Genomic DNA, 13,389 nt, shown 5'->3' with positions numbered 1-13,389 from the left:
CTGCAGTTCCCTGCTTATGGAGCTCCCTTTGTGTTGTTTTAGTGTTGACATGTTCACTAGAAAGGTAATCAGCCTATTTTCCGTCAAAATACTCTTCAGTGGCCGCCTGTCGTGATCACGCAGCACACACTTTCGTCATTGTTGTGGTGTAAATCATAGATATGCTACCTCCTGAAGCACTGAACACTTCCGCAGTCTTGCTCGCGGAAGGAGCCACCGTGCGAGCACCAACAATTTGCCCACGTGCGAATTCACTTAGCTCCGACGCAACGCACTCACAGCTGCACAGAATACTGTTCTCACCTCGACTGACACTTACAACGTTTTAAGGACATTGTATGTGTGCTGTTCGTGGTAAAATACAACAGCGCCATCTGTTGCCTTGACTGACATCTGCATTTATGTTCGAGCATGCATTTCTCGCTGTGAAACTTCCTGACAGATTATAACTGTGTGCCGTACGGAGATTCTAACTGCGGACCTTTGCCTTACGCGGACGATTGCTCTATCAACTGATGTACCAAAACGCTATTCATGACGCGTCCTCACAGCATTACAACCGCCAGTAGTCGTCTCCTACATTCCAAATTTTACAGAAGTTCCCCTGCGAAACTTGTGGGACAAGCACTCTTAGAAGAAAGGATATTGTTAAGATACGGCTTAGCCTGGGGGGATGTTTCCAGAATTCTGGATTTCTCGTGGTGTTTCCATATGTCTCTCCAACCCCTGCAAGTACAAATTCATATTTTGCAGCTTAATAATATGATGATGGTTTTTGTTATTATTAAGGAACAAGAAGAAATGATTACAAATAAAATAAAATGTTACAGTTGCGCCGTGTATGTACAATACAGTATACAGGTTGTTCCGAACCTATGAGGCGTGACTGTAACGTTTTAAGAACGGATCCGCTACTGCTTACTGGTTTGGTGGCCAGATACACGGAGGGTGGGGAGTGAGTCATTGCCTAGTTCTTGCACGCCCTCTGACAGGAAACTTCGTTTCCTTTATTCAGTTCGTTGTGGCAGCTGGCTGAGTGCGGGTCTGTTAGGACTAGTTGCCGGATTCTGTCTGCGTGAAACTGGACGTAGAAACGGAGCAACGAGTTTGTGTGAAATTTTGTTTTAAAACCGGGAAATCAATTCTGAGACTTATGAACTATTAAAAACAGCTTTTGGAGATAGTTATATGAGCCAGTTAAATGTTTTTGACTGGTTCAACAGATTTAAAAATGGCCGCGAATCATTTGAAGATGAACCATGGTCCGGCCGTCCTTCCACCTCAAAAACGAATGAAAATGTTGTGAAAGTTCGCGACTTGGTGCGCTCTGATGGTAGAGTTACAATTAGGAAGATGGCTGATGAACTTAATTTAAGTTTCTATGCAGTTCAGTCAATTTTATCAATCAAGTGTTGTCAGGTGACCAGAGACAATACCGACCTGAACCGTGCCAAGAACTGATTAACCGGACTAAAAATGACCCAGATTTGTTAAATAGAGTAATTACATGTGACGAATCGTGGGTATATAAATATGATCCTGAAAACAAAGTGTAGTCTTCATAGTGGAAGACTCCAGGTTCACCACGACCGAAAAAAGCACGGCAAAGTTGGTCGGAGGTTAAGACAATGTTCGATTCTACCGGTATTGTGCATTATGAATTTACCCGTGGAGGACAGACAATTAACCAGAAATACTACAAATGTGTTCTTGAGCGTTTGTGCGAAAAGGTGCAGAAGAAAAGGCCTGCATTGTGGAAAGACAGGAGTTGGGTGCTACACCATGACAATGCTCCGTCACATTGTGCCTTCTCCATTGTTCAATTTTTGACCAAATTCAGAATTCCTGTGGTTCCACAACCGCCATATTCCCCTGATTTGGCCCTGCGGACTTCTGTTTCCTAAAGTGAAATTTTCACTGAAAGGGAAGCGATTTGACTCGATTGAAGACATCCAGGAAAATACGGAGAGCGACCTTAACACATTTCAGGAAAAAAAATTCTAGGAATGTTTCCAAAAGTGGAAACACCGTTGGAGTCGGTGTGTTCAGTCAGAAGGGGATTATTTTGAAGGAGATGCATTACAGTAGCATTGCACAATTACAAGCCCATTCCTAAAACTTTTCAGTCACACCTCGTATTCGATCAAATTAATACAGGAGGTAGAGAATATATAAGCGGCAGGGAACAGTTTGTTACTATTTCTGACGTAAGCTGTTATGTTTGTCTCCCTGACTGTGAATGTGTTTTTTCAGGTATCCACAGAGCCGTGGTGGCGGGTCTTCCCTGCCTTCGTAGTCGTATGTGTCTAAGGCTCCATATTTCCCTGTGTGTATCGATTCTCCTTGTGAAACAGTATCTCTGGCAGTGCATCGAGGAGGCGACGGAACGCGGAGGGAGCCAGTACGACGAAAACAAGCCAACGGCAGGGTACGGCTGACCAGAACGACTAGCGGCCCAGACTACCAGCGGCACCTACATTTTTCGGCTGCTTGTTTTGGTCATGGCCTTAACCTTTCTCGCATGCTGCGATTTTTGGGGAGACGACGTCCTGTTGAATGAATTCAATTCGTCTTGACATCCGTTGGTTTGGGATTCGGGCGATTCAGTGCTGTGCGCGATTGAATATTTAATGCTGCGCTGCCAATATTCAACTTAACTTCGCCTTTTACACCTTTCATGCACAGTGCTCGTACTAAGAGAGCTAATGGCTTTGCCTGGTCTTGGTAGCTTCCTGAAGGGCTGAATTTAATGTGATTACTGACAGTTTTTTTTTGTTTAATGGTAGTTTTTAGTAATTGTGTATTTGTGTCTTTCAGTGAATTTCTAAGACTGGTTTTCTCTCTTACTTATTGCATGTGTAATTTGGTCGCCTAAGTGGAATTACAGTGGCCGAGGGCAGTTATTTAACTAACGTTATTTATCCTTCAATTGTATTAGTGATTACTTTGAGGGTTCCCCTGTTTTATTTAAATGTCGGTGGCCGGACTTTTTTTAATAAGAGTTTTCTTAATTGAAGTTTAGCCCTTTAGTATTCTTTAAACAATTTTGTGGTGTAATTGGATCAAAGTTTTCTTGTGGATGGCTACGTGAAATACTCATTGAACGGAAATGTTTAATTAGCCATATGAACACCTGATTCTAACGTCAATTAAAGTCACTAGTTGTATTTCTTGCTGCTGGTTATTTTAGCAGTTGCCCTTTTTTTATTGGTGAGGTAGCGGATTTAAACCTTGTATGTCTAATATGTATGCAAATTGAGTTATAGATTTCCTTGCTTAAACTGTTGCGTTAGCGCCCGATGGGTGTGAGAATCTGTTTAATTCCAGTTCTGTAGAGGTAATCTCGTCTCTTTTTGCCTTATTGTGAATCTGTTTAATTCCAGTTCTGTAGAGGTAATCTCGTCTCTTTTTGCCTTATTGTGAATCTGTTTAATTCCAGTTCTGTAGAGGTAATCTCATCTCTTTTTGCCTTATTGTAAGATACGCTAACAAACGACTTGGTGACTTGATAATATTCGGCTGTAGTTATCGCTGAGCCTCTTATTACAATTGTAACTAGCCAATTGATTAAAGCTTGAGACTGCCTGTAATTCTCATGTTCCCTTTTCTTGATAGAGATCTTTTTTACGAGAGTTAAAGTTGCTACTCTTTGTTTCGTTCTTGTAACGGCTTCATTTGTAATTATTGTTAAACCACTTCTTTGGCCCTCACTTATTTAGTGCCTTTTGTTATATGGAACTCGCCTCAGCTTGCGACCAACAACTGTACACGTCACGGGCCCTCGGTCCTGTTGAGGTTACGTGTCTCCTTGTTCTTTTTTAACTTGCCTCGTGGCGCGGGGGATTGGCTTAAGCACAGTAATTCAGACCGTCTGTTGGAATGAGCAACTTCTCTTGTGTGTTTTACGCCCTGTATTCTTATTCAAAATTGTACCCTTTCCCTCACAACATCTTGCTCACTAGAGGTTTAGATTTAAGTAACTGTACTGTACCAGCTATTTCTCTCAGCCATTATGTCGCGCGGGATTAGCGGAGCGGTCTCAGGCGGTGCAGTCATGGACTGTGCGGCTGGTCCCGGCGGAGGTTCGAGTCCTCCCACGGGCATGGGTGTGTGTGTGTTTGTCCTTAGGATAATTTAGGTTTAGTAGTGTGTAAGCTTAGGGACTGATGACCTTAGCAGTTAAGTCCCATAAGATTTCACACACATTTGAAAATTTCTCTACCATTATTAATTCATAGTTTATTTGAAGGTATTTCTTTAAACCTTTCACCTTGTATCTTCTAGAGGCACTTAAGCGTTATTTATTTAAAAATTTTGTTTTATAAAAAAAGGGGGAGAATTATTCTGCTTTAACAGTATATTCGCTTGTCTTCTTGATATAAGGAACTGTTAATGTTACTATGAAATAACTTGTTGCCTTTTATGAAATTACTGATTTTAGTATAAACTGTAGCAGTTTTACGGTTTCCAACACAGATTGGTCGAGTGCACACTGAATGTGGGAACAGCTCCAAGACCTCATTTTTGCCATTTGATTAGTGAGAAATGCTACTGTTTTTTACTGTGTGTATATTTCTGTTGTACATTTTGACATATTTGCCGTTTGGTTGTTGTTTGTTAAGAGGGACACTGATCATTAATATGTTTAATATTATTTGGAAATTGGAAATTTGTGGTAAGATCCTATGGGACGAAAGTGCTGATGTCATCGATTCCTAAGCTTACACACTACTCAATCTAATTTAAACTAACTTATACTGAGGGCAACACAAACACCCATGCCCGATGGAGGACTCGAACCTCCGACGGGGGCAAAGGGGGAGGGGGGGGGGGAGGTCACGAACCAGTGACAAGTTGCCTGAGACCGTGCAGCTACCCCGCGCGGCAATATTATTTCTTATTTGAATAAATGTAATCAAACGAAAATTACATTACTACTCTGAGTTGCCCCCTCACGATTCCTTATCCCGCCATCCTAATCATGCACAAGTGGCATGTTTCGGCACATGTGAATCCGCGAGATACTCGACTTCATGCTCATTAAAGCGGTTCGATGTTAGTGTGTGAGCCGGCATTTTCAGTGATAGACTGATTGGAACATACAGGGTGTTTCAAAAATGACCAGTATATTTGAAACGGCAATAAAAACTAAACGAGCAGCGATATAAATACACCGTTTGTTGCATTATGCTTGGGACAACAGTACATTTTCAGGCAGACAAACTTTCGAAATTACAGTAGTTACAATTTTCAACAACAGATGGCGCTGCGGTCTGGGAAACTCTATAGTACGATATTTTCCACATATCCACCATGCGTTGCAATAATATGGCGTAGTCTTTGAATGAAATTACCCGAAACCTTTGACAACATGTCTGGCGGAATGGCTTCACATGCAGATGAGATGTACTGCTTCAGCTGTTCAATTGTTTCTGGATCCTGGCGGTACACCTGATCTTTCAAGTGTCCCCACAGAAAGAAGTCACAGGGGTTCATGTCTGGCGAATAGGGAGGCCAGTCCACGCCGCCTCCTGTATGTTTCGGATAGCCCAAAGCAATCACACGATCATCGAAATATTCATTCAGGAAATTAAACACGTCGGCCGTGCGATGTGGCCGGGCACAATCTTGCATAAACCACGAGGTGTTCGCAGTGTCGTCTAAGGCAGTTTGTACCGCCACAAATTCACGAAGAATATCCAGATAGCGTGATGCAGTAATCGTTTCGGATCTGAAAAATGTGCCAATGATTCCTTTGGAAGAAATGGCGGCCCAGACCAGTACTTTTTGAGGATGCAGAGACGATAGGACTGCAACATGGGGCTTTTCGGTTCCCCATATGCGCCAGTTCTATTTATTGACGAAGCCGTCCAGGTAAAAATAAGCTTCGTCAGTAAACCAAATGCTGCCCACATGCATATCGCCGTCATCAATCCTGTGCACTATATCGTTAGCGAATGTCTCTCGTGCAGCAATGGTAGCGGCGCTGAGGGGTTGCCGCATTTGAATTTTGTATGGATAGAGGTGTAAACTCTGGCGCATGAGACGATACGTGGACGTTGGCGTCATTTGGACCGCAGCTGCAACACGGCGAACGGAAACCCGAGGCCGCTGTTGGATCACCTGCTGCACTAGCTGCGTGTTGCCCTCTGTGGTTGCCGTACGCGGTCGCCCTACCTTTCCAGCACGTTCATCCGTCACGTTTCCAGTCCGTTGAAATTTTTCAAACAGATCCTTTATTGTATCGCTTTTCGGTCCTTTGGTTACATTAAACCTCCGTTGAAAACTTCGTCTTGTTGCAACAACACTGTGTTCTAGGCGGTGGAATTCCAACACCAGAAAAATCCTCTGTTCTAAGGAATAAACCATGTTGTCTACAGCACACTTGCACGTTGTGAACAGCACACGCTTACAGCAGAAAGACGACGTACAGAATGGCGCACCCACAGACTGCGTTGTCTTCTATATCTTTCACATCACTTGCAGCGCCATCTGTTGTTGAAAATTGTAACTACTGTAATTTCGAAAGTTTGTCCGCCTGAAAATGTACTGTTGTCCCAAGCATATTGCAACAAACGGTGTATTTCTATCGCTGCTCGTTTAGTTTTTATTGCCGTTTCAAATATACCGGTCATTTTTGAAACAACCTGTATATTCTTCCATTCCGCTTCAATGGACGAGATATCGCATCTGCATGAAACATGTGTTCCCAGAGCTCCTGGAGGTTGTAATGTTAGATAAGGGATGCACCACCAGCACGATGCGACCTCAGGCCATTGAAACATTGCTGTGAGGAGTCGTTTGAGAGGCACCTCCTGTAATTGATGGATCCGCGCAGTTGGCCCCGTGGCCTGGATACTTACATCATGTGAGCTCAAGTGTCTGGATTCCTTCGTCTGAGGGCATACACAGTAGCTGGTGTGTGAAACCGTTGTGCCGGCCGGTGTGGCCGTGCGGTTCTAGGCGCTTCAGTCTGGAACCGCGTGACCACTACGGTCGCAGGTTCGAATCCTGCCTCGGGCATGGATGTGTGTGATGTCCTTAGGTTAGTTAGGTTTAATTAGTTCTAAGTTCTAGGCGACTGATGACCTCAGAAGTTAAGTCACATAGTGCTCAGAGCCATTTTTGAAACCGTTGTGGAAACAGAAGAAGACCTCGTCGTCCGAAATGCCGTCACTGCTGCTACCATTACAGACATGCCAGGACTTTTCAAATGGACACAACAGTCAATGATCCAACGATGCACTACATGCATACAGTCCAATGGTCGGGCATTCGAGGAGTTGCTGTGAATGCCACTTCTGTAATTAGCATGCTAAAATACCTTCTTTGTGGATCGTCCCTAGCATCAGAAACTGCCGTCTACATCTACATCTACATCCATACTCCGCAAGCCACCCGACGGTGTGTGGCGGAGGGTACCCAGAGTACCTCTATCGGTTCTCCCTTCTATTCCAGTCTCGTATTGTTCGTGGAAAGAAGGATTGTCGGTATGCCTCTGTGTGGTCTCTAATCTCTCTGATTTTATCCTCACGGTATCTTCGCGAGATATACGTAGGAGGGAGCAATATACTGCTTGACTCTTCGGTGAAGGTATGTTCTCGAAACTTCAACAAAAGCCCGTACCGAGCTACTGAGCGTCTCTCCTGCAGAGTCTTCCACTGGAGTTTATCTATCATCTCCGTAACGCTTTCGCGATTACTAAATTATCCTGTAACGAAGCGCGCTGCTCTCCGTTGGATCTTCTCTATCTCTTCTATCAACCCTATCTGGTACGGATCCCACACTGCTGAGCAGTATTCAAGCAGTGGGCGAACAAGCGTACTGTAACCTACTTCCTTTGTTTTCGGATTCCATTTCCTTAGGATTCTTCCAGTGAATCTCAGTCTGGCATCTGCTTTACCAACGATCAACTTTATATGATCATTCCATTTTAAATCACTCCTAATGCGTACTCCCAGATAATTTATGGAATTAACTGCTTCCAGTTGCTGACCTATTTTGTAGCTAAATGATAAGGGATCTATCTTTCTATGTATTCGCAGCACATTACACTTGTCTACATTGAGATTCAATTGCCATTCCCTGCATCATGTGTCAATTCCCTGCAGATCCTCCTGTATTTCAGTACAATTTTCCATTGTTACAACCTCTCGATACACCACAGCATCATCTGCAAAAAGCCTCAGTGAACTTCCGATGTCATCCACCAAGTCATTTATGTATATTGTGAATAGCAACGGTCCTATGACACTCCCCTGCGGCACACCTGAAATCACTCTTACTTCGGAAGACTTCTCTCCATTGAGAATGACATGCTGCGTTCTGTTATCTAGGAACTCCTCAATCCAATCACACAATCGGTCTGATAGTCCATATGCTCTTACTTTGTTCATTAAACGACTGTGGGGAACTGTATCGAACGCCTTGCGGAACTCAAGAAACACGGCATCTACCTGTGAACCAGTGTCTATGGCCCTCTGAGTCTCGTGGACGAATAGCGCGAGCTGGGTTTCACACGACCGTCTTTTTCGAAACCCATGCTGATTCCTACAGAGTACCATAAATAACATAACTAACAAGGGAACCTCCCCATCGCACCCCTCTCAGATTTAGTTATAAGTTGGCACTGTGGAGAGGCCTTGTAAAACTGAACACAGATCAATCGAGAAAACAGGAAGAAGTTGTGTGGAACTATGAAAAAAATAAGCAAAATATACAAACTGAGGAGTCCATGTGCAAGATAGGCAACATCAAGGACAGTAGCAGCACAGGAGCGCCGTGGTCCCGTGGTTAGCGTGAGCAGCTGTGGAACGAGAGGTCCTTGGTTCAAGTTTTCCCTCTTGAGAAAAGTTTACTTTCTTTATTTTCGCAAAGTTATGATCTGTCCGTTCGTTCATTGACGTCTCTGTTTACTGTAATAAGTTTAGTGTCTGTGTTTTGCGACCGCACCGCAAAACCGTGCGATTAGTAGACGAAAGGACGTGCCTCTCCAATGGGAACCGAAAACATTTGATCACAAGGTCGTAGGTCAACCGATTCCTCCGCAGGAAAACACGTCTGATATATTCTATATGACACTGGTGACAGCATGTGCGTCACATGACAGGGATATGTTGTCGACCCACCTAACTAGTGCACTTGGCGAATGGGTAAAAAGATTCTTGTACCACGCCCGATTTAGGTTTTCTTGTGGATGTGATAATCACTCCCAAAAAAGTGATGAAAAGATAAGAGTTTGTCACATAAACTGCAACAAATGAATGCAACAGTTTCACAGTCGCACAGTTTCCCCTGTGCTCTGTCAAAACATATGTTTTTAACGTTTTCAAATTTTTCCGTGTGTAGACCGTCGAATGCTGCATACGTCCAAGCAAATCTGAACATGCCCTGGAATTTTGGAGAGCGAAGTTGATTATGTATGAGTGCCTGAACTTTGATAATTGATACGGACGGACAGATAATAATTGTCTGAAAATAAAAAATTAAACTTTTCACCCGAGGAAAGACTTGAACCAAGGACCTCCCGTTCCGCAGCTGCTCACCCTAACCACGGGACCACGACGTCCATGAGCGTACACTATCCTTGATGTTGCCTATCTTGCGCATGGACTACTCAGTTCGTATATTTTGCTATTTTTTTCATAGATCCATACAACTTCTTCCTGTTTTCACGATTTATCTGTGTTCAGTTTTTCAAAGCCTATCCACTGTGCCAACTTATAACTAAATCTGAGGGGGCTGCGATGGGGAGGTTCCCTTGTAAGTATATTTGTTTTGATGTTCTCTACCTTCTGTATTTTTCTGTAATAATTTGAACAAATAATTTCAGAACGTTCTGTAGACTGTTACATACTCTTAATTTTAAAATTACTCTATTGCCTCCTGGGTCTAAGGCGGCTCGATAAAAATCCAGGCAAGAACTGTCTATATCTTTTCCTGTTTTTATTTTCTTAATGAAGCCCAGTGATTTTGTGGGCTTCGCTAGGGTTTGAGTGGCCAGGTTCCATGTAGTTTACCAACTCTTTTATGAGAAGCATTACCATGAAATATGGTGTACTCTAACAGTACATTTCCTGAAAACGTAACAAATACTGCTTCTACTCGAAAAAGTATATATCTTTGCTCAACTCTCTGATGTACTTTCGCACATTGGTAGCTGATACCTTCCCTTGCATCCCGGACTGTTCTGATTCTGTTGTGGTTACCTTCGCAGATGGCGCCAAGTCAAACAAAGGCGGTGGTGGCCGTGCTGTTGCTGCTAATGCGCCTGCCGGAGGCTGCACGTACGGCGAACGTGCTGGTGGTGTTCCCCATGGGGGCACGCAGCCACTGGAACCTGGGGCGTGCCATAGCCATGGGCCTTCACGCGCAAGGTCACCACATCACCGCCGTCACGCCCTTCTCTGGACAGGGGCCACCCACCAACTGGACCGACGTCCCCTTACCCAACCTCATACACTTCTTTGGCCGTGAGTATGCTATCATAGAGCGTAAATATCTACCCAGGTGGGATCATCCATGTAAAATTATAAACAAAAAAAATTTTTTTGAATATTCTTCACTGTGCTTTCACAGCTGTTATAAATACGCAAAGACAAAAAGAAAAGAAAGGAAACGACGAACCACGAAGGAGTTATCCGAATGGGGCGAAAATCGGTAGATGTGCCTGTACAGACAAACAAATGATTACAATTTCACAAAAAATTGATGATTTATTCAAGCGAAAGAGATTCACAAATTGGGCAAGTCGGTAACAAAATGACACTAGTTCAGAGACTTTACAGGTCTCATACAGATATGACTTTATGTATATAGATTGATCGGCAAGTGAAAATTGGTACCAAGGCCGGGAATCGAACGTGGGTCTCTTGTTTACTATGTAGGTGCAGGCGGCTCTTATGCCCTTGGGACTAATCGAGAGAGTTGTTGGATTTCCTGAGGAATGTCATGCCAAATTCTGTCGAATATGGCAAAATCCCGAGCGGCTTCGAGCGCCCTGCCTATAATGATCTAAACATTCTCAATTTGGGGAGAGATCCAGTGACCTTGAAAGTGAATGTAGGGTTTCTCAAGCACAAAGGCAGCAGGTCATTGCAGAAATGTAAGCCCAGGATGGCTTGCCATGAAGGGCAACGAAATGGGGTGTAGAATACCGTCGACTCAGCGCTGTGTTGTGAGGGTGCCGCGGTTAACAACCAAAGAGGTCCTGCTACGTACTGAAATGGCAACCCAGATCATCACTCCTGGTTGTCAGGCACCATGACGGATGGTAGATAGGTTGACATCCCACCACTGTCCATGGCATTTCCAGATACACCTTCATTGCTCATCATGCTCATACTGGCCGGAGTATGATGAGTCCCACTTTGACCTGAGCTCCGATGACCAGCAAAGATGTGTCTGGAGAGGCCCCAGGCGGCGGTGGGATACCAACCTGATCGTTGTCCGCCATACAACCCGAAAACCAGGAGTGATGGTCTAGATTGCCATTTCCTTTCGTAGCAGGACTAGTTTGGTTGTTATCCATGCCACGTTTAAAGCACAGCAGTATGTCGATGATACTCCACCCAGCATTTTCTTGCCCTTCGTGACTAGTCATCCTGGGCTTACTTTTCAGCAAGATAATGCCCGCCCGCAAACGGCCGGAATTTCTATGATTTGTCTTCGTGCTTGCCAAACTACTTTCTTAGCAAGGTCGCCAGGTCTCTCCCCCAGTTGAGAGCGTTTGCAGCCTAACTGGGCAAGGCGCTCCAACCAGTTAGGAATTTTGACTATCTAACCCACCAATTGGACATAATTTGGTACCATATCCCTTAAGAGGACATCCAACAACTCTGTCAATGAGTGCCGAGCCGACTAACTGGTTGCATAAGGGCCAGAGAGGTACGCACTCGTTCCTGACTTGATCAGTTTATGATTCCTTTCTCCTGAAGAAATCATGTAATTTTTTTGTTCTTTGAATCACCTCATTTCTTCCGTATCCCACTTCTTTTATTGATATTTCCTGAGGAATCTCTTAAACTTCGGCCTATTCTTCATCACTGCTAAATTGATATCTAAATCTATATTTGCTCTTGGGTACACCTTACAATCCAGTATCTGAATTCGTAAGCTCTGTCTGACCATGATGTAATCTAACTGAAATCTTCAGGGGTCTGCTGGTACTTTCCAACTGTACCTTCTCCTTTATTCGCTATTTCTAGCAAAAATTTATTATATAATTCAACTAGTCTTTCTACTCTCTCATTAGTAGTACCAAGCCCATATTCTCCCGTAAACCTTTCTCCTACTCATTCCCCTACAAGCGCATTCCAGGCATCTATGGCTGTTAGATTTTCATGTCCTTTAACGTAATGTGTTACCCGTTCAATATCCACATCTACTTTCTCTATTTCTCATCTTCAGCTTCCGACGTCGGATGTATACATGAACTACCATTGTCAGTAATGATCTGCTGTCGATTGTGATGAGAACAACCCTATCCCTGAACTGTTTGCAGTAGCTCACTCTCTGCCCTACCTTCCTGTTCATAACGAATCCTACTCCCGTTATACCATTTCTGCTGCTGCTGATATTACCCTATACTCGTGTGACCAGAAATCCTTGTCTTCAATTTCACTCCACTATCCCCCGCCATATCTACATTGAGCCTTAGCATTTACCTTTTCATATTTTCTAGCTTCCCTACCACATTTCGCATTCGGGAGGACGACGGTTCAATCCCGCGTCCGGCCATCCTGATTTAGGTTTTCCGTGATTTCCCTAAATCGCTCCAGGCAAATACCGGGATGGTTCCTTTCAAAGGGCACGGCCGACTTCCTTCCCCGTCCTTCCCTAACTCGATGAGACCGATGACCTCGCTGTCTGGTCTCCTTCCCCAAAACCAACCAACCAACCAACCCTACCACATTGAAGCTCCTGACATTCAACGTTCCGACTCGTAGAACGTTATCTTTTTGTTGGTTACTCAGTCTTTTTCTCATGGCCACCTCGCCCTTGGCAGTCCCCTCCCAGAGAATCGAATGGAGGACAATTGCGGAATCTTTTCCCAACGGAGATATCATTACGTCATTTTTTCAATTACAAGCCACTTGTCCTGTAGTTACACATTATGTGCCTTTATCGCAGTGGTGTCGCCTATCTGCATCACCATACCGTTGATTATTACTGATTCTTCCGCCCTTAGGGGCAGTTTCTCACCCCAAGGCCAAGGGAGTGTTCTGAACCTCATTCCGCTCCTCCGCCGTCATTCACAAGGCCACTGGCACAGTGAGGCTGACTTCTTATGCTGGAAGTCTTTGGCCGTTAAAACAGATTATTATTCGCCATTTAAGTGGCGGGGGCGGGGGGGGGGGGGGCGAGGGAGGGTTGCGAATCCGCGACCGT

General features: G+C 44.2%; 1 protein-coding gene across 1 annotated transcript in view; it reads left to right on the top strand.

Annotated features, from left to right (window-relative positions):
- Window positions 1-13,389, top strand: part of LOC124545268 (UDP-glycosyltransferase UGT5-like) — a 126,168-nt gene that overhangs the window by 37,288 nt on the left and 75,491 nt on the right. The window contains exon 2 of the mRNA XM_047124149.1: window positions 10,217-10,472. Coding sequence (XP_046980105.1) covers window positions 10,217-10,472 — 256 coding nt within the window. The remainder of the gene's footprint in view (window positions 1-10,216; window positions 10,473-13,389) is intronic.

The sequence above is a fragment of the Schistocerca americana genome, chromosome 8 (assembly GCF_021461395.2).
Source record: "Schistocerca americana isolate TAMUIC-IGC-003095 chromosome 8, iqSchAmer2.1, whole genome shotgun sequence".
NCBI classification, from domain to species: Eukaryota; Metazoa; Arthropoda; class Insecta; order Orthoptera; family Acrididae; genus Schistocerca; species Schistocerca americana.
Note: the sequence above shows the minus strand (reverse complement) of the source record. Positions and strands in the feature narration are given on the sequence as shown.